The sequence below is a fragment of the Rhineura floridana genome, chromosome 1 (assembly GCF_030035675.1).
Source record: "Rhineura floridana isolate rRhiFlo1 chromosome 1, rRhiFlo1.hap2, whole genome shotgun sequence".
NCBI classification, from domain to species: Eukaryota; Metazoa; Chordata; class Lepidosauria; order Squamata; family Rhineuridae; genus Rhineura; species Rhineura floridana.
The window spans coordinates 261,816,442-261,835,816 of record NC_084480.1 but is presented as its reverse complement, the minus strand read 5'-3'; the positions used below and the strand labels follow the sequence as shown (position 1 = coordinate 261,835,816).

At 38.8% G+C, this 19,375-nt stretch overlaps 1 protein-coding gene across 18 annotated transcripts in view; it reads left to right on the top strand.

The window, feature by feature from the left end:
* The window catches only part of TOX (thymocyte selection associated high mobility group box), a 348,499-nt gene extending 335,357 nt beyond the window's left edge, over positions 1 to 13,142 (top strand). For 17 of the 18 annotated variants that reach the window (XM_061599530.1, XM_061599521.1, XM_061599512.1 and 14 more), the window contains 2 exons: positions 9,033 to 9,184; positions 10,312 to 13,142. In XM_061599530.1, coding sequence (XP_061455514.1) covers positions 9,033 to 9,184; positions 10,312 to 10,348 — 189 coding nt within the window. In that variant the 3' untranslated portion in view covers positions 10,349 to 13,142. Of the gene's footprint in view, positions 1 to 9,032; positions 9,252 to 10,311 lie in introns of all 18 variants that reach the window. The other variant, XR_009759373.1, reaches the window with a different exon arrangement.
* Positions 13,143 to 19,375: the final 6,233 nt, after the last annotated feature.

The window sequence follows — 19,375 nt, the reverse complement described above, 5'->3', positions numbered from 1 at the left end:
AACCAGAACCTTGAACTTGGCCCGGTAGCTAATGGGCAGCCAGTGCAATTCTTTGAGCAGCAGGGTGACTGCTGGTGATACCCTGTCCCAGTGGACAGTTGAACAGTCATGCCACCACAGTGTGCACCAGCTGCAGCTTCCAGACCAGCCTCAAGGGCAGCCCCACATAGAGTAATCCAGCCTGGAGGTTACCAGTGTATGAACAACAGTGGTCAGGCTATCCTGGTCCAGAAACAGCCGAAGCTGGTAAAAGGCACTCTTAGCCACTGAGGTCACCTGTTCCTCTAGTGACAATGATGTATCAAGGAGCACCCCCAGACTGCAAACCTGCTCTTTCAGAAGGAGTATGACCCCATCCAAAGCAGGCAAGTGACTAATCAGGAGCCACCAAACTACAATGTCTCCATCTTGCTAAGATTCAGACTCAGTTTATTGGCCCTCATCCAACCCACCACAGAGCCAGGTCACCAGTCCAGGACTTGCACAGCCTCTCCCAATTCAGATGTTACAGAGAAATAGAGCGGGGTATCATCAGCGTGCTGCTGACACCTCACCCCAAATCTCCTGGTGACTGCTCCCAAGGGCTTTATATAGATGTTGAACAGCATTGGGGACAAGATGGTACTCTGCGGCACCCCACAGCACAACTGCCAAACAGTGCATCCAATACCCATCTCACCAAGTCAGCTCAGAAGGATACCATAGTCAATAGTATGAAAAGCCACTGAGAGATCAAGTAAGAATAACAGGGTCACACTCCCCCTATCCTTCTCCTGATAAAAGTCATTGATCAGGGTGACCAAGGCCATTTCAGTCCCATAACCAGGCCTGGACCCAGATTGGAATGGGTCAAGAGAATCTGTTTCATCCAAGAGTACTTGCAGTTGCTGTGCCACGACCATCTCCATCATCTTCCCTAAAAAGGGGGTATTTGCAAACAGGTGGTAGTTGTCACAAATCAATGGGTCCAGGATTGGCTTTTTAAGGAGCAGTTGGATCACTGCCTCTTTCAGGGCAGCTGGAAAAACTCACTCCTACAATGACACATTGACTACACTCTGGATCACTCGGTCAAACCCCCTCGGCAAGCTTTAATAAGCCAAGAAGGGCAAGGGTCAAGAGGACACGTTGATGGCTGCATCGTTGCAAGTACCTTGTCCACATCATCAGGCAGTATCAACTGAAACCAATCCCAAGAAGTTGTAGCAGACATTGCACTGGACACCTCACTGGGGACTACAATAGATGTGGAAAGGGCATGACAATTGTTATGGAAGTGAGCAACTTTACCCTCCAAGTGCCTTGCAAACAATTCACAGTGAGCCAAGAGTCTAAAATTCCATTTCCTGGAATTGATGTCAACAGATCCCTGACAATACAAAAAAGCTCCACTGGATGGCTACTTGAGGATGCGATGGTGGCAGAGAAGTGGGCCTTCTTCACCACCCTCACTGTCACACAGTAGGCACAATTATTATGTTTTACTCATGCCCAATCAACCTCACAGCACATCTTTCACCACTTGCGCTCTAGCTGTCGTCCATATACTGTATGATCTTGCTCTGTTCCAGGTTTGTGGCCACTTCATGGTCTTGTTGAACATGTGAAGCTTCCCTATCCAGAGTCAAACCATTTGTCCATCTACCCACATATTGTTCAGTGTAACTGGTGGTAGCTCTCCCGACCCTCAGGTGGAGATGTATGTCATTCAACTGCAGGTTCCTGGGACTTTCTGCATCCTGTGTGTGTACCATAATCCAAATGCTCCATATGTACTTCCTTTGTGATAGCAACAAACTGATCTAGTCCACTGCATAGAAGTGGAGAGATTCCAGAGGGTCCTGGGCTGCTGCTTTTCCCCATTTCTATTTTAGGTATGCTGTTAGAATGTATACAAACAGCAGAGGAAAAAGTTGTGGAATTTAGAGTCATAATTCGTATCATTAATCATTCTGAAATGTGGTATTCTATTTTTGTGTGTGTGTGTTAAAACATAAAAGCAGCCTTCCCCACCTTGATGCCCTCCATATGTCATTAAGCTACAGCTCCCATCATCTCTGATTTTTGGGCTATGCTGGCTGGGGCTGATGAGAGTTGAAGTCCAAAAGTTCTCGAGGATACTAAGTTGGGGAAGACTGCATAATAATCAGGTGGACCTTACTTTATTGGGTATTGTTTTAACAAGCACATCAAAGAACTTACTTTTCAGTCCCAAAATTAAAGAACCCCATTTTTTTCATTTGATACTCTCCAGGTATTTTCTTTCTGAGATTTTTTTTATATTAAAAAACAGAACACAAGAGACATACCATCAATTTATATTGCAGCATGAAAACAGTATTTTCATCTGAGGTATATCTTTTTTGTGGATTTTTGTGATCCCACCCCCACTGCATTATTCAGATGTTTTTCATTTAGTGTACATGAAGTGATGAAAGCTTTTCCCTAAGTGGTGACAGTTAATTTAGATTCTCAATATTTGTAAGTTTCACCAATTATTTTTCCCCAATGTGCTTTAACTTATGTGTGTTATAATGAATCCATGATGTTGCTCATTCACCTAGACTCATTGCTTCTCTCTGAAGCTTCTCATAGGTCACATGTCCGATATTACCTGCTTTATCATGAGCTTCATTAGGAAAAGGCAACCTAAAAGAAGTGTAGCTAAATTAGCCACATTTCTTGCGATGTTAATAGGCTAACAGACATTTATGCAGGAACTTTGTGATCACTGAAAGCAAATAGAACCATAAAGTCATTTTTTAAAAAAAGCAAGTGTATTTGCCCATATCTTTCTGGTAACATAGATACTCCTAAAATGAGTCAACATTCCCAGTGAAATTCCAATTCTCTTGTAATTAGAACGAAACAGAAGTCATGCATAGGGAACCCCAAGACTACCCACTACTGACATGTTACAACGTAATGTCTCAGAACAACTGCTGTGTGTTTGAAAAGAGTTTTGAGTGCTTTTGGCATGGCTTTCAGCTAAATCCATCAGCCCTCTGACTTATTTCATGGATCTGACTATGAGCTAAACTCACTTGTTACCCTTTTAAGTAAGACATAACTGCCTGCCTGTCTTGTTAAAAACTTGATTCATCCAATTTCTGTAATGTATTACATGAGAGGTAGCTATCACATATACACATTAATATCTCCATATTGCTAGTGTGCTGTTCACTCTCTTACTCCATCACACCAGCCTTCCCAAAGCTGGTACCCTCCAAATGCTTTGGAATACAACCAGCTTGGTCAATGATTAGGGATGAGGGAAGTTGTAGTCCAAAACATCTAGTGGTGGTCACTAGCTTGGGTGAAGGCTGTGCTACACTAGTGATAACATACTGATCTAAGCTCTTGCTTTACTGTGTTGTGGATGACAGTAGGCCTGTGTTTCAACCTTGGTGGTGACTGTCCTTGCCCTCCACATTTGATTCTCACGGGAGAAGGATATAAAGGATACAGACAAATTTTGTTTTAAAATGCATTGATTAGTTCTGATTTACAATACAATTATTTATTTTATTTTATTTTTTCTATAGCAGTACAATCACTCAGGTGGCCTTTTAAGACACTGCAGCTTCGCTTCTTCTGATGTATCTTTTATTTAGTCAATTACTGGGCATGATATCATTTTGCCACTCTTTCTTTTCCCCACTGTCCCATTTTCTTCATTCACCATGTTTCTGAATGTGGTTAAGAGGAAGGGGGAAATCATTAATATATGTCAACTGTCCTTATAAACTTAAGCGAAAATCTTTATATGATATCACATGGACAGATTTTCAATTTCCTTGTGTAATAAACAGATGCTTTAGGATTTGGATGTAATTTAAAGGTTTAAAAAACATCACATTGAGATTGATGAATAAATCAGTTGTGAAGACAAAAACATTGATGCCTGTTGAAAATACCTCTCCAGACAGGCAGGAAATGAAATTAGTTCCTGGTAAAGTGTAGAGATGAGGATCACAGTTTAGGTTCTGCTGCAGGCTTTTTAGTATTTGCTACAGTCACACACAAAACCCCAGCCAGGGATACAGAAATCTAATTAAAGAGCAAATGTCCCATCTGACATCAAATTAATCTTTATCAAGTCGCCTATTTTTATTTCAGTCTGGCACAAGAAAATGAAACTTAAAATTCGAGGCATGTTGCAAAACAGTTGTTGATTTTATCTTGAGCATTAGAAAGCAAAAAATTTGGCATTGTCTCATTACCCCACAGAGCATCTGAATTTCTGAATTTTTTTAATTGCATCATTGTTTGCAAAACCCTTACATAAAATTATATTTAAGTCATTCTACGTCAGAGTGGCCCAAGTATTCAGTGAATTCTATAAACTGCTTGGGGAAAAAAATTGGCCTCTTGTTGCTTTGCAATTCTGAAATTCTTCAATTGTATTTTGTTAGCTTTGGCATAAAATTTTTCAGTAAATATTATTTTAACAACATGATTTCCTGATGAAATCTGTGGGTTGTGAGAACCCACATCTGTTCCCTTGGCTTGTAATTACAGGAGCCTTCATTCATAAGGAATCCTGATTACCCACGTTGCAAATAACTATTAATATATTTTAGTATATCTTGTTGTTTCTTGCTTTCAATCTGTATCCATAACTATGACTGCTTTTGTACACAGAAAAACAAACAAAAGTAAAAACCACTAGTAGAAATTCAAGTAAAGCCACTAATCAGAGTTGACAGTTCCAATATAAGCATCAAATTAGACAGTTCCAAAGCACTTCCAATATAAACGTCAAATCACTCACTTGACAGTTGAAGGCGCTATAGTGTACAGAATATAGACTCCATTTCCATATATGCGTTGACTCTAGAGTAGCAAAATCACAATTCAATGAGACAGTTGCCACTTCTCTGAGGGATACAGCTTATGGATAAGGATGTAGAGAAACTTGTAGACTAGTCAACAAAGTAGTCACATCATAGTATGCTGATTTAGGCTGCAATCTTCTGAATATTTAAGCCCTTTTTTAACTCAGAGATTTATTTCAAAATAAAGAATCACAGGACCAGGTTAATAGTCCCTCTGGGGCAGTATTCAACTAACTCATCCTGTGGGCATATGAATTACTACTAGTGCAAAGGGACTTCCTCCCTATCCTCCCCCATGCAGGCCCTGCGTCCTCCCCAAATGTGCTCCGGAAAATTGGGAGAACCCCTAGAATAGATGTAGAGGGCAAGTGGAAGAGGGGGAAGAAGTCCTACAGCACAAGCAGAAATCCTTGCACTCATGGAACTACTTACTTAGTGCTACATTGAATACAACCCTTTGACTTCATTTGCAACTTTAGACAAACCTATACCATAAACTTGGTTATTTAAAAATGCATAATTTTTTTAGAGTTGTTAATTGATCCATAATGTTGGCTACACCTTTATCATGGTGCCTTTTCTCTGAAAACGTTTATTTTATTTTTCCAAGTCCCGGGCACTAATCACATTTTAGACAAAGCTAGCAAAAGGTGATTTTTAAGGCTTTATGGGCTGTGGTCAATCATAAGGAACCCCTGGAGCCTTTGGGAAAAGACAGATGTTACACATTTCTCCAGTCAAATTATCTGAGGCCCTTCTCCAGGTGCCTTCTCTGAGGGAGGCTTGGAGGGTTGTGACAAGGGAAAGTACCGTCTCACTTTTGGCTCCTCATCTGTGGCATAGTCTCCCAGCATGGTCTGCATGGCGCCTTTATTGACATCTTTTCATCTCCAGGTAAAGACATCTTTATTCCTAGGCTTTTGACAGACTGAGATGATGTTGTTTTGTTAGTAGCGTGCTACCCAAACTTCCTGTGCCTGTTACGGAGATTATTTTGTTTTGCTTTAATGGTATAATATATTTATGTTTATGTTTTTAAATGCAAGTTGCTTGGAGACCTTCATGTAACAAGTGGCTAACAAGTCTAATGCATCATCTTCATTATCTATGCAAAGGCCTCTGGTTGGCTACTGTGGGAAACAGGATTCTGAACCAGCAACTCTCTTATACTTTTGGCCTCACCATAAGCTAAGAAGATCAAGAAAATAAAGACTAGATAGAAGGCATATATACAAGGTCTCAGATTAAGCTATAGGTTGTGTTCTTCGTTCAGGCCACAGTTTCCCTCATAATCTTAGAAATCACCCTTTGGGGATGTTGCTTAGCTCTGTCTGGGCTGCAATTAGTGCCCACAGTTTAGACTTAAAATGAAAGCATTTTCTGTGTATGTGCAGAATCTCATTTTACAGCTCTCATTTGAGCTATAGAAGAACTCAGAAAAATTACAATCAATTCGTAATACATTAGAGCATTATGAGATAGTAAAATGTGTATTCTGACTCACACCTTTGAAGCTGGAAACATTGCTGCCTGCAACCCACTTCAAATTGCAATTTCATATCCTAGTCAAATGGAAAATCTGGTCAACAGCTATGACCATTCCTGGAAATAGATAGCCTAGTCACAGTGACTCATGCACCATCTGGATTACTCTAATGAGCTTTACATGGGGTTGCCCTTAAAAAATTACCTGGAACCTTCAATTAGTGCAGAATGCATCTGCCCAAGTGCTGTCTCAGACAACTGCAAGGGATCTTTTACATAACACCAATACTGAAAGATCTTCATTGGCTGCCTATTCATTTCTGGATTAAATTTAAGGTGCTGATACTTACATTTAAAGCCATAAATGACTAGGGACACAAGTATCTGAAGGAATACCTCTCTCTGTATCAGCCTCCCTTCTCATAGTCCCACCCTTAGGGGAAACCCATTATATAGTGACATGAGATAGGGCCTTCTCTGTGGTGGTGCCCTGATTGTGGCATGTCCTTCTCCTGGAATCACAATTGGTGCCAATTTTGCTAGCATTCTGGTGCCAAGTAAAAATATAACTGTTTGCCCAAGCCTTTCAGGTATTGTAGTTTGCTAGTCAATGAGAAGGGTCATATCTCAGTGGTAGAGCATTTGCTTTGCATGCAGAAGGTCCCTGGTTCAATCCTTGGATCTCTAGGTAGGGCTGAGAAAGATTCCATGTCCAAAACCCTGGATAGCTGCTGCAACTCAGTGCAGACCATACAGAGCTAGATGGACCAATGGTCTGATTCAGTGTAAGGCAGCTTCCTTATTTTGTAATGAGAACTGTTGGAGGTTCTTCAGGGTTTTCTGTTATGCTGGTTTTATGGTTGCTTTTATCTGCTCCTTTGATTGTTTTATTGATTGTGGTTGTAATGGAAGTATCCTGAGATCCTTGGATGAGGAATAAATAAATAAATGGCTGTGATTTTACTTAAAGTTTGGTGCAAGTAAACAATTTAAGAGAGAATTTGCTCAAGACAATAGAGGAGCTGTGGAAATGGGAGTGCTAGTACCCAAGAATGATTCTATACTGAGAGCCACAATTACACCTGCACAAATCCTATATTATGAGTAGTTATGTTAGATCCTACAGTAAAAAAGTGGATAGAAGTTAGTTTATAACTCATTTCTATTTATTTATTTATTTTATTTATTTATTGTTACATTCATATCCACCTTTCCTACAAGGAGCTCAAGGTGGCCTGCATGGTTCTTTTCCTTTCTATTTTATCCTCACAACAACCCTTTATTTATTTATTTATTTATTATTAATTAAACTTATATACCGCCCGACTAGCAATAGCTCTCTGGGCGGTGAACATCAAAAAAAATACAATAAAATTACACAATCTAATAGAACAAAGTATATAAAAACTGTACACTCTAAAATCAGATACAACAGTTTAAAATTAAGTCGACTTAAATTAAAATGCCTCAGAGAAGAGGAAGGTTTTAACTTGGCGCCGAAAAGATGATAATGTCGGCGCCAAGCGCACCTCCTCAGGTAGACTAGACTGAGACACAGTGCGTGGCCCAAGGTCGCCCAGTGAGCTTCATGGTTGGGTGGGGATTTGGACCCTGGTCTCCCAGGTCCTAATCTAACACTCTAACCACTGCACACCGCTGGCTTAAATAGTGAGATATAAAAACAGAAGCAAATGAGTTCAGTTTTGTTTTTTTAAATTTTACGAGTAACAGTAGCAATAGTGTTTATATGTTAACATCTTGGTTTGAACTAGTCATTTATAATATTTGCCAGACACATGGCAACATTTATATTTGCCAGAAAATGTGCCATCAAATAGGTTCTACATAGACAAATGAAACCTTTACTTTAACTAGCACATTTCCTTCTGATGTCTTTGGGAAGTTCATCTCTCTAGACTAATCTAGGCTGTTCTCTTCGAACAAGCATTAGCTGGTTTATTATAGTGCGTTTGCACTATAAACACTCCTAACCTTTCAGCAGCATTCTTTGTTTATTTTAAGCTAAGTACTGTATGGAAAATCAATGCATACCATTCTTGAAAATCTGATCGACTCTGCTGATTTTGGCAAACAACATTTAGGCATTCTCACTCTTGGCTGAAAACAACAGCAAGTTGAGTTTTTATGCTGCTTTTGCTACATTAGTCCAACAACTGTTAAAAAGACTTAGTTGGATTTTTGTGTAGTTGAAAAAGAAGTGCAAATAAAAGACGGAGCAGATGGTCCTTTTGTGACTGAACCAAATAAAAGGGGGTTGAGAACAATAATTGTGAATAGGTGTAGTCTAATAAAACACTCAGCCACCTGCTGCCTGCATCGTTCAAAAAGATTCTGTTGCATATTCTTGGAATTAACTAATAGTGTATCCTTGCGTTGAATCGAAATACGAGCTGTAAGAAACACACAGACCTTTCTTTTATTTTCCCATGTTGAATGAGTTGTTTTTCATGGCTTTAAAATGCCTCTGTTCTTTGTCTCAGAATTCTATTGCAGTGTGTTATCTAGCATTTTTTCTAAATCAATTAAATGTATTTATTTATTTATTTATTTAAAAGCGCAAGCATCCTTCTATTTTCCTTTCTTCAAGTTTGAAAAAGTGGAGGTACAACTTGGTACTTTGTCAGGACTTTCACTTAAGAGGTTAACTTGGATGAGTAAACGTTATTTTGAATTCATTTCCTTTTTTAGGGTTTTACTCTCCAGCCTGATTACCAGAATATTATCAACCCAACATCTACAGCTGCGCAAGTTGTTACCCAAGCGATGGAGTACGTTCGTTCAGGGTGCAGAAATCCCCCAGCACAGAGTGTGGACTGGAATAATGATTACTGCAGTAATGGGTGAGCAGCTAGTGAATGCCACCTTCTGTTGAGTAATATTTATGACAACAGCCGGGCAACAATTATGGTATCAATTTTTGATATTTATTGTCTAGATAAGATTATAGGTTTTTGGTGCCTTTGTTTACTAAGAGATGTCTAGTGAAAACATGAATAAACATGTAGTGGCTTGCTTTACATCAAACCAATATATTTTACTAGTTAGGAAACTTTTGTTTAAGAAAACCAGGGCTATGCAATCCTGCACTTTTTGAACTGCAAATAAGGCTCACCCTCCACTGAAATCAAAGAGACACATGGAAAAATGTATCCAACCAAAAGAAGATAACATTAACTTGACAGCCATAGTGTACAAACTCACCTAATAAATGAGGATCTGCACATGTTCGGTAGGGCTTATGACCCTTTTCTTCTTCCAGCAACTGTCCCTGCCTCTACACCCCATCACTACACACTTTATGATATGGTGTTGTAACTGTAATGGGCTGTCTTGGGTTTGTGTTTTGTTTTGTTTTAAGTAAGAAAACACTTAATGCACTTACTACAGGGAGAAGCAAAAGTCCATAGAAATTTAAGTTTCTATAGCTGGGATATATCGATTGGTCATCTTGCTTCACTAAGGAAGAATGTTCCATATGTCTAATAGAGGGATGGGAAACCCATGGCCCTCTAAATGTAGTTGGACTCCCATCAGCCCCAGCCAGCATAGCCATTAGTCAGGGGTGATAGGAGTCATACTCCAACAACATATGGAGGGCAACGGGTTCCCCAGCACTGGTAAGAGCCCACATTTTTCTACTTTCATGTGCACAGCCAAGAAAATATGCTTTAGTTGAAATAGTGAGTTATCACAAGCATTTATGTTCAAAGACCGATTTGGGTAAGATGTGGCAGTCACATGGACTGGTATATAAAGGGATTTTGGCTGACTGCTGTTGGGGTAGAGTGCTTTCTTGAGCCCTGGCTTGAATTGTGCACCCTCCTTGAATTGAAGCTAGGAACTTTGCCAACACTTCTCATGGGCTTGAGATATCAAAACACTGATTTCAAGGTTTAGCATTTGATTTTGAATGTCAATACTAAGTGTTATCCTCTTGTTTTCCTGCCCCCAATCTCTTTCTCAACAGGGCCATGCAGAGGGACAAAGCATTGTACCTTACCTGAAAACATTTTGGGAAAGCATCTCTTCTTTCCACTGAGGAATGCAGGGAAGTCTTTTCGTCATGGATTGCTTTATGCAGTCAAGGCAGTTCTGCATTTATTTAGAAAATATAAGTTGCTAAGCACTTAGGACTATTTGAGCTGGTGGGTCATTCACTGGGGAAAAAATTAGTCTTGTTCCTTCCTCCACCCCCTTCTTTCTTTCTCTTTCTCCTTCGACATTGTTTAAATGGACATTGCTTTTCTTCTTTCCTTAAGGAAGGAGGCTTGGACCATTCAGATTTTATGTTGGTTTTTAATTTTGCTGTGAAGTGCTACGCTAGTAACTGCCTTAGCAACTGTAGATGTCTTGGATAAAAGTCCTGGATTTTCCATTGGTTTTCATAATGGGTGTTTATATGAAACTGCTAAAGACTTTTTAAATGGCTTGATGTAGCAGTCATAGCAAGTTTGTAAATAGCATCTATGTTACACTCTCCTAGAGTATAAAATGTGAATGTTTTTGTAGCTGATTGTAATTTGAAACTGGCTCATTCCAGTTTATTGATTTCACAAAGGGGGTTAAATTGGCAAACATTCATATTTTTACTTCATTTTTAAGCAACTGACTAATAGTTCTATATTTTCAAAGTCTTTGAAAGATAAAAAAGGAAAATTATTCCCAAATGAATTTAATTAAACAGAAATTGGCTTTTCTGTCATTAGTTATTAAAAAAAAGTTTAGTGTTGGGAAAAGAGCAAACACATTTATTTTGTATTGCCTAAAACTGCTTTTTTATCACTTTATGTGTAATGGTTAGTAAACGTCATTTATGTCCTCTTATGTATAAAACTGCCAAATGCTTTCTTGATATTTTATTAGATGCCGAAACAGATTGGAAACTGCTAAATTATAACCTTTACATACGCCTATGTATTATTGTTTCTTCATACTGTGTCTGTATTTAATCTTTTTTTTATGGAAGCTGTTGCGCCTATTTATGAAATAATAAATATAGGTGTTTGTAAGTAAATTTGTTAGCATCTTAAAGAAGATTTTTTTAAAACTACTTTTGTTGGCATCAATGTATTTGCTGCTGGTGTGAATACTATTAGTTTTTACAGTGATATGAATAACACCCAACCAGCTTTTTCTGGCAGAAAATGAAGGTAATCGACATTTAATTTGTACTTCTTATGTTGATCTGCGACCAAAAGAAAAAAGTATATAGAGAGGGGAGCTAAATCCTTAAGAAACTTCCCTGTTCCTCTGATCATGTAAGAGAAGGGTATACAAGTCATATGTAACTTAGACTACATTAGTGAAGATTAAACAAGAGATATAGCGTACAACAAAAGTCTGATGTGCACAGGGACTTCCCCATTCTCTTCTATGAAGGAAAGCTTTCTGCATATATGTAGGGATTGTGGACAGGTCATTCTCCTGCTCATAGATGACAACAGAGAAGCCCCTGTATGTGTGCAGCTCCATATAATGTACTGGAGTTGCTAGACCATACCAAAATTTAAAGTTACCAAAAATGCTTCAGTTATGAAGATAAAAAGGGCTATGTCAGGATCATTATGAGTAGGAAGTAGCAGGAACAGGACCAAATCATTGTTTCTTTTGCAACCTCTGAATGGCCTAAGAATAGAATAGTAATTAAGAGAGGTCAAAACAGTATTTGTATGATTTAGATTAGGAGTAGCCAACATTGTGTCCTCCAGATGTTGGGACTATAGCTATCATAAACCCTGACTATTAGTCATGCTAGGGATTATGGTAGTTGTAGTCCAACAATATCTGGAGGAACCACGTTGGCTGTCCCTGGTTTAGAACATGGATAGTTGTGAATAACCCATTGTGAGATGAGTCCATCCGTGGGGCTCCAAATGGGAGCGGACCTACCTAGGAAAGGATGAATAATGAGATTGGGTACGGATGTTGTAGGTGTGTCAAACTCCTCCAGTTCTCCCATTTGCATATTTAGGCCAGTGACAGAGTTAACCTATCAGTCCCCAGTTAACATTGATTGGCAGCACTCTTTTTTTTTTTTTGGAACATGTATTTGTTTCCTCAAGAGTTCTGCCTCCCCCCATTTCAAATGAGCATCAGATCATGTTTTGGGCAAGCTGGACTAATTCCTGTTTCCTTTTGTCAACTTGCCCTTAGCTATGAAGTCTGCAAGTCATCTCTCCTGTTTGGGTAAATTTACTATAGTTTTCTCATCTTAAGGGGTGCTCAGGGTGGCAAAGTTTTAGAACCCTTGTACTGATCAAATTGCTAATCAGTTGGCTTCTATTTCATATATGAAATAGAGATATTGTATTAATCCAATAAAAAAATGTAAAATGCCTAAAAAGTACAATGTGTTTGCTTTGAAATGAAATTAGGCAATGTACAACCTTGAATCACTTGAGCATGTAATTAATAAATAATGCAGATCAGATGTGATTATTCAAATGGCTATAGCTGAGTTCTAATTTTGTTGTCTTGAATCCATATAGGAAGTCATGATTACATTCACAGTTTTATTGTCTTTATGTTGAGTACTTTAGAAATATACCAGCACTAACTATTAGCTAATGTTTTCTATTAATTTTGTTATGGTGAAACTTCAGTTCCCGCTCAAAATAATTCTATAAAAAGAGCAGCAATTAGTTGTTATGGGAATCAGCTTTGACAGGATTGGATGGGAGAGTGTTGTATTATCAACATTTTTCTAGAGAAGCTGTGCTGTCACAGCATACCATTTCTTAATTTCAGTAGCCAACCAAGGTTCAAACTAGAAGCAAATATTAATGTCAATAAAACGTATGTCAGAATTAAACTTGTGTGTTGTGCTGCTGCTGTTTGAGTATATGCTAGAGTTTAAAGGCTCACTCCTACACATTCTTTGGAGATATTTTAGCCATGTTTCCACAGTGCAAATAGGAATTACATAAGTGCATGAGCAGTGTCCCATAAAACACTTTATGTGGAAATTTGACCAGAATTGTGGTATGTCCTCCTTCACAGTATTACTGCACAGGAAGATGTCCAGCCTAGAGACCAAAATGGTAGCTTACAAAATGAGGGGCTATCTATTTGACTAGAGGGATCATTTGCACATATAAATACATCCTAAATACTTACCTAAATGTCATAGTAAGTGAATCTTTGCACACCAACTACTTTTACATTTTTATTTTGTTTTATTTAACAAAATTTATATATTGCTTGATTGTGAAAAACCTGTCAGTGGTTACAAGAAACATTAAAATTATCAATAAAAACAAATTATTAAAAACAATTAAGTAAATATGATATCTTTACAGTGCAATCTTATACATATCTACTCATAAATTCCACTGAGTTTACATACATAAAAGTGAGTATAAGACTGCAGCCTTAAGCATGTTATCAAGCCTAGGGTATCCTTTATGGGAAACACCATGCTTTTAAAGCAGTTTGCATGTTAAATATTGTATCACTAGTAAAATATTTTGAATGAAAGGTGGAGGGCTAAAACATACACTTTTGAACTGCAAAATGCACCCATGAGAATAATTCAGTTGATAACAGGCTAGCAACCCTTTAGAATTTCCCCTCTCTGAAGTAATTTTCATTTTGAGGGCCTTTTAGATACGCTGCTAAGCTATACGTTATACAGTAGCTATGTTAGCTATATTAAATTGAACATATTAGTTATTATAATAAATAGGCAATGTAACAGGGAAAGATGATAATCATCTCTCTAGTTGATATCAGTGGCAACAGGTAAGGTTTAATGCAGGGACGGCTCTCCAGATGTTTTTGGATTCCAACCCATTTCATCAGCTTAAGCCAGCATGGCCAATCATCAGGAATGATGGAAGTTGTAATCCAGCAGCATTTGGAGGGGGTACAAGTAAGCTATCCCTGGTTTAATGAGTTTGAGCATCACTTCCCCAAATCCATCTTTCCAGAGAGAAAGAAAATACAGGATTGTATTCAACTAAGTCCTACTCAGATTAAATCCATTGAAATGAATCAAATGTCATATCTTTTAACTTCAATGGGTCTAGTCTTAGTAGGACTAGCACTGAATACCACCCATAGTGTCTGAAGGCACATAAGGTCAGCTCCCTGCTGAAGCTAAGCAGGGTCAGGTGTGGTCAGTGCCTGGATGGGAGACCTCCTGGGAACCATATGTAAAGCCGCCTTGGATTTCTATCATGGAAAGAAAGGCAAGGTATAAATGTAATAATATATATATATATAATATTTTCAAAGCAAAATGTCCTTGGTCACCTACAGTACTATCCGTGTGAGACTACATGTTGCTGTTCCAGTGAATCTCCCAATCTGCCTTGCTTTCTCACTGATAGCCTATTTTGCTACATGTAGGGAGGTATAAGTGTTTGCCTCCAGGTGGGAACATCCAAATATGAAGTCGACCTAGCAGTCTGTAATGACAAGGCCATGAAAAACAGCAATTAAAAACAGGAGTCATCAGATTTATCTTTAAAGAGCTAGGAAAAATATAGTTACCACCTCCAGAAATAGGATACTTAGGCTGCAGTCCTATGCACACTTGTGTGTAAGCCTTATGGAACACAATGGGGCTTACTTCTAAGTAAAGACACAAAAGATTGTGCTGTAATGTTCCCCACTTTTCTTCCATGTCTGTTTTATCCAAAGAGGAAAAATGTGCTAGCACTGCCATTTATGTGTAAAATTATGGAGCAAGTAATATGTGATGGTTCTCTTCCTTTGATGTACATTCTACTGAAATGTAGCATACTGAATTTATATAGCCTTTCCAAATCAATGACACTTGAGAGAAAACATTTGTAAAGCAGCTAGCAAGGGAAAGTTTAAAAGCTTGTCATTAAAACTGACAACAAGGGACTCTGAGGGTGTTCATGCAAAATAGTCTGCCAGATGTGAAGCAGCACATGTGGTTAATTTCACCAATGATGAAAATGGGCAGGAATGCACATAAACCAGCAAAATATGATGCAGTGCTGCTGGCAACGCATTTCATCAAGGTTCATCACTTATCTTAGAGCACTGGTGTAACATTACAGGACTTCTGGCAAAAAAGATGTAATCCTCTTATCGCTGCATGTGACACAATGCATCCTCCTTGGCAGAGCTATTTTTCTACTTTCAAGCACGCTAAATCATATGAAATGTAGTCATTCTATAGAAGTAGAAAATTCCCAAAACAGTTACTGCTGGCATTTTGGAATTCTGTCAATATTGTTGCTGAACTAAAAGAATCTCATTACTTTATGTACATCGGCACAAATGTGTATAAATGGCAATCACATTGTGATAAGGTAAGGACTCCATACTTGAACAGCAATTTGTTCACGATATGCTACATTTTAAAAGGAGTCTAGAAAATACAAGTTGAACCAGCAAAGGTGAGACGGCATGGCTGAAGCGCCAGTCTATTGTAGAACAAAGGGGTTGTCATTTGACATAGGCTTACCCTAAGCCCAGGCATAATTGCCCTGGTGGACTGTCAAAGCAAAGATTAATTTGCAAAGATTAGTATTGACTTGCTGTTTGTTAAGGCTCTTAAGCAGCTGTATCTGGCAACATTCCTGTAAGTGTCTGTTATATCAGCAGACCTGGTTGCTTGCCAGCTGTTACTTAAAGCAGCCTTACGCTATTTTGTGTATACTTTTTCTCCATGCTAAACAGCAAAGTATTCTTTTGTTCTCCATGTAAAGTTAAACTTACAGGTCATGGCTGAGCTGATAACAAGTACCGGAAGCCAGAAGACGGTTAGGAAGGTACATGAAATGCAAGGTTCCTGTGCAGAATGTGGTTGTGCTGTTTCTTTCCTTAAAAAGTCAGAAAACCACAGTTCGTAACTGTTGCATGCAAGGGATCTTTTAAAAGCATATAGTCTGGGATTCAAAGAGGTGCTTAGATTCATGCAAGGGGCTTGAGCTAGGCCAGTGGAATTTTTAACATTCTTTAAAACGTTGGCACATACACTCTCACAGTTTATTCAGGTTGCCATCCTATGCATCCTTATCTGGAATTAAGCCCCATTGAATATTGTGGGACTTCTGAATCAATGTGTCTAGGATCACACTGCTCTCTGAGTTTCTAAAGCAGATTGCCAACAAACAAGAAAAAAAACAAGCCTAAAGCCCCCCCCCCTTGGGTTCATGAAACTAGTTTCATGGTAGTTTGGATCCTGGTCATATACACCTTTTCCTTTCTTAGAACGTGGCCATCTACTGTACACACCATTGGTAAAGTTAAACACAGGTAGGTAATGTTATATAAGCACACAGTGTATAAAAGCCAAATACAGATCTTTCTTAAACATATGCATGATATGTCCTTGGTCAGTGAAACTAACATTAAGACATATAAGCTGTTTAAGTTATGCAACATAAAGCACTGTTTAGCACCAAGTATAAACAATCACAGAGATTCCAGAGACAAACATTAGCAATTAAAAGAATAATGCTCCACTGTGGCTAAATGTCAATGTAAATAGCAATGCGCTACAATTAAAGTTGATTTGGCCTTTCCAATAGAAGTCTGGTTTTCTGGGATTAATCCTGACCTTTTCAAGTTGCACCAGGCTGAAATAAGTTGTCAGAACAGATGTGAATTTTATTTGAAAGAACAATTGTAATGTTGTAACCCTTAGAGGGCCAACGTTCTCCAGATTGCCTGGCAGATGAATGACTAGGACATGGATGTTTTGATAATTGTAGTCAGAGAGCAAAATCCTTCCATGTCAGATTATGATAATGATTTTAATTTTCACAAAAGAAAGATGTACAGTAGGTGTGTTTAGCTTGAGTGACTGCTGCTTACAGCACCAAGGCATTTTCCATAAATCAGTGTGGTCAAGATTTGTACCCTTGCATATCTTTATAATATGGCTGAAAGCTAAAATGCCCCAAGCATTGTCACCTCTCCATGAAGATATTTTGGGGGGGCAGGTCCCCTGGTCCCCTTACCACATCCTTTAAATTCTGGTTTTAGAAGGCTAGGGTACATAATCTGACTCAAATTCAAGCACTACTGCCATGTGCAACAGTTCACTAAGGAAGAATTCCTGTTTCTTAATCTACATAGGCAGAAAGGCCTAAATTATATCCCAGGATTCAGAAATTTATAAAAGGGGAAGAGAAATGCTGGTTTTTCACAAAACGATAACCCATCTCCAGTTTCCAGATGCTCACCCCATTTTGTTACAGAACTGAGGCTGCAATCCTATGTCCACTTACCTTGGAGAAAAACTCTGAACATAATGGGAGTTTCTTCTGAATAAAGCATGAATAGGATTGTGTTATAAGGATGCTATTCTAGGCAGACATAATTGTGAATAAATCCATTGAACTCAGTGGAACTTATAAACAAGCATCTGATCGGGCTACAATTGTAAGCATACCACTAAAATCAAACGGACTTCTCCTCAATGGGACTTAGTCCTATGAAAGTGAGTATAAGATTGCAGCCTTCGATAGGAATATTAAGCTTATCAAGCTTGAATCTTAAGCAATAGCAGCCAGTATAATGGGGCAGAGACACCGTTCTGACATCAGTGTCACTGCAGCTTATCTGCGAGGCTAGGATGAGCAGGTCTATGCAAACTCATCAGTGGTGCCAATCCAGCACTTCCACCAGCGTATCTGCACAGCCTCAACCTCACCACTACCATACCCCACCCTAGCTCCATTCAGGTAAACTGCAATGTTGCGACTCCACCATACCACACTGGCTGCTACTGGCCCTGAAGTAAGGATTTGCCATACAGTTGTATGGACAAAAGCTACCTTCCTGCAGAAATTCATGCTGTACACATGGACAACAGAGGGTGGGGCTAGTTGCTGTACATGATGTCAGATGTGAGGCTAGTCTGCCCAGCCTGCTTCCCTCTCCACATTCATTCTATGTTTGAGAGGTGCTTCCAAACATGCTTTTGATGTGACATTTGTCACATAGTTTGGCCCTGAGTAGTTGTTTCTTCTTTAACCAATAGCTGCCATGGGGGCTACTCTGAGTCAAGCCTATAAAGTGGGGGCAAGGGGCTTTAACCCTTGGCCCTTGCCATAGTCCCAACTGAAATCAACCCTCCCCCCTTTCCTATACATATTGTTTGCAATAGAAGTGTTCCTTCCATGGTAAATAGCAAATGGGTAGGAGTGGAATCTGATGACAATCAGGCCATGATGGGCGTAAAGGGTAAAAGCTCCCCAGCACACCACAGTCCCAATCCAGCTTGCTGACCCTCACCCCCTGTCAACTATTGGTTAAATAAAAAATAGACACAGAACCAAACTACATGACAAAAATCACATCTTTGGTCTTCAGTTGCATCAACTATGAAATTATATTCAATATTTGTATCCAAAGTAAACATACCATAACCCAAAGAATTGTAGTTGCTGATCATTTCTTGAAAACTTCGCAGTTGCTTAGATTTTTTAGCTTTAGAGTTCTCAGTTTGCATTTTACATTTTTTAAAAAGCAAAAGTGGATGTTGCTGTGAGTGGAATTCCCTGTGAAGGCTTATCTAAAAGGAAATAACCTTTCTCAAACATATCCTCCCAGCCAAGCACATAACTCTGATTCTTGAAATGAATTTGTTTATTATTTTGTCTTTCTGGGACTTTAACCTCCATGCACAGAGAACTCTGGAAACTAAGAGTATCTTTGTTGACAAAGACAAGGTAATTGGTCTGAATTGGCTCTCTGGTGAGCTAGACCTCAGATAGATGAAGGAAAGACAGAACATTCTTTTTCTTTTGTGTATACGTGACTCCACATTCTAATGTTTTTGCACCAATATGGATTTTAAAAACATTTTGCTTGACGCTCCATGTTAACATTTTCATAGATGTTGCAGGGGGACATTGCTAGTGTCTACTATGTTAATCATCATACCTATCATATAATAAGCTTCTGTAACAAACAAGGGCTCTAAAAGGGAATTTATGCTTTTTAAAGGTGCATTAAAATGACTGTACATTTCAATCTATGTGTCTTTCACACACAAAATAAAACCCTTTACATGTTTGCAATCTTCCATCAGTATTGTTATG